General features: G+C 54.3%; 1 protein-coding gene across 1 annotated transcript; it reads right to left on the reverse strand.

Annotated features, from left to right (window-relative positions):
• Positions 1–315: 315 nt before the first annotated feature.
• On the reverse strand, positions 316–951 carry LOC126368251 (collagen alpha-1(I) chain-like). Its single transcript, XM_050012146.1, has 2 exons — positions 573–951; positions 316–479 (listed from the first exon to the last, which is right to left on the reverse strand). The coding sequence occupies exons 1-2, from the start codon at positions 949–951 to the stop codon at positions 316–318; spliced, it is 543 nt and encodes a 180-aa protein (XP_049868103.1).
• Between the last annotated feature and the right edge of the window lie 1,295 nt (positions 952–2,246).

The raw sequence follows: 2,246 nt of genomic DNA on the forward strand, positions 1-2,246 counted from the left end.
CTAACCTAACCTAACCTAACCTAACCTAACCTAACCTAACCTAACCTAACCTAACCTAACCTAACCTAACCTAACCTAACCTAACCTAACCTAACCTAACCTAACCTAACCTAACCTAACCTAACCTAACCTAACCTAACCTAACCTAACCTAACCTAACCTAACCTAACCTAACCTAACCTAACCTAACCTAACCTAACCTAACCTAACCTAACCTAACCTAACCTAACCTAACCTAACCTAACCTAACCTAACCTAACCTAACCTAACCTAACCTAACCTAACCTAACCTAACCTAACCTAACCTAACCTAACCTAACGTTCCCGACAGTCGGAGGGAACACTTGTGCACAGCACAAGATATCCTGCCGGCCCTGCCGACTCCTGCCGACCCCTGCCGGCCGTCTCCTGCCGGCCGTCTCCTGCCGGCCGTCTCCTGCCGGCCGGCCCTGCCGCCCTGCCGGCTGGTCCTGCCGCTCCTGCCGACCCCTGCCGGCTGGCCCTGCCACCCTGCCGGCTGGTCCTGCCGCTCCTGCCGACCCCTGCCGGCTGGTCCTGCCGCTCCTGCCGACCCCTGCCGGCTGGCCCTGCCGCCCTGCCGGATGGTCCTGCCGCTCCTGCCATCCCTGCCGGCTGGCCCTGCCGCTCCTGCCGGGTGGACTTGCCGATCCTGCCGGCTGGTTCTGCCGCACCTGCCACCCCTGCCGGCCGGCCCTGCCGCCCTTGCCGGGTGGTCCTGCCGTTCCTGCCGGGTGGTCCTGCCGCTCCTGCCCGCTGGTCCTGCCATCCCTGCTGGTTAAGCCGGCCCTGCCAGCCCGGGCCCTGCCGACTCCTGCCGGCGGGCCCTGCCATTTCCTGCCGACTCCTGCCGGCAGGCCCTGCCATTTCCTGCCGACTCCTGCCGGCAGGCCCTGCCATTTCCTGCCGACTCCTGCCGGCAGGCCCTGCCATTTCCTGCCGACTTCACCATGTCTTTTTACGGGGACTGCTTCGAAGACGATGACCTGGAGCTGGAAGACTACCTCGGGGAAGGATCCCGAGACTGGGAACAACATCATGCTGATCAAGAGCTAGCAAGAGAAACTAGAGCTGCCAAGAACGCAAAATCGAACCCACCTCCACCGACTCCATCGCAAACTTCGAACCACAACAAGACTATACTTGATAACCTCGTTAAAGAATACGAAGCGATTACCCAAGAAATAGTGTCCAAGCTTAATGAGGGAAGAAGTGTCACCGCCGTCAATAAAAAGTTAGTCATTAGTCTGTGTACCCAAATGCAAATCAAGCTCAAATCTGCGATCGACAGCCTTGATTGGTCTCCACCCCCACCCCCGACTACAAAGGAACCCAAGATATCTTCTAGTGAGGATATCAAGAAGGAAATAGTGACGTGTGTCAGAGCAGAAATGCAGAAGCTCACGAAACAACTTGCGAATACTGCTGTCGCCCCTACTCGCCCGTCTTATAGTCAAGTCGCCGCCGGACCTACGCCATGGCCTAGTGTGAACATCAGTGCTAAATCCCCGAACTACAATTCACCACCTATCACTAAACCAGCCATTATAGTCACTGCCATCGATAAAACGAAATCCCGTGAACAAGTCATAACCACTCTTAGAAAAATTGCTGACTACAAGAACACCAACTATGCACCCAGTAAACTAACTCCACTCTCGAACAACAAACTCCGTGTCGAGTTCGATACTGCGACCGAACGTGATGACACACTAGAGCGGCTCAAGAAGTCCCCGGAGATTGTGGCGGAACATGCGAAAACCCTTCTAATGATGAAAGGAATCCCTAATGACATCCCCGCGGAGGAGCTTGTCCCCATTATCAAAAACCAGAACGAGGAATTACGCGCACTAGTGAAGGATGACGGTGACATAACTTTACGCTTCAAGCGAAATAATAGAAATCCTGCTCTATATAACGCAGTATTCCTCACTCATCCGCGCATATGGCGCAGGGCGCTCTCCATGGGAAGGATTCGTATTGACCACCAACGGACACATGTCGAGGACTTTTCACCTTTCCTCCAATGTCGCAAGTGTCTCCAATTTGGACACACTAAAAAGAGATGTCCCACGGAATCCACTTTGTGCGCTTATTGTGCGGACACTACACACCAAGAGGATGCGTGCCCAATCAAGGAGAAGAAAGGAACCCCCAAGTGCGCAAACTGTGTCTCTCATAACACCAAGTTCAAGAAACATGACGATCCGAGGCACAAGGCCACCTCA

The sequence above is a fragment of the Pectinophora gossypiella genome, chromosome 7 (genome assembly GCF_024362695.1).
Source record: "Pectinophora gossypiella chromosome 7, ilPecGoss1.1, whole genome shotgun sequence".
Lineage (NCBI taxonomy): Eukaryota > Metazoa > Arthropoda > Insecta > Lepidoptera > Gelechiidae > Pectinophora > Pectinophora gossypiella.

What these genes read in the sequence shown, in the direction of transcription:
- LOC126368251 (XM_050012146.1), bottom strand. Translation starts at nt 951, where the DNA reads ATGGCAGGGCCTGCCGGCAGGAGTCGGCAGGAAATGGCAGGGCCTGCC. An exon ending in GGCAGGGCCAGCCGGCAGGG is followed by an intron (nt 480 to 572) that starts GTCGGCAGGAGC and finishes AGGGGTCGGCAG; the next exon opens with GAGCGGCAGGACCAGCCGGC.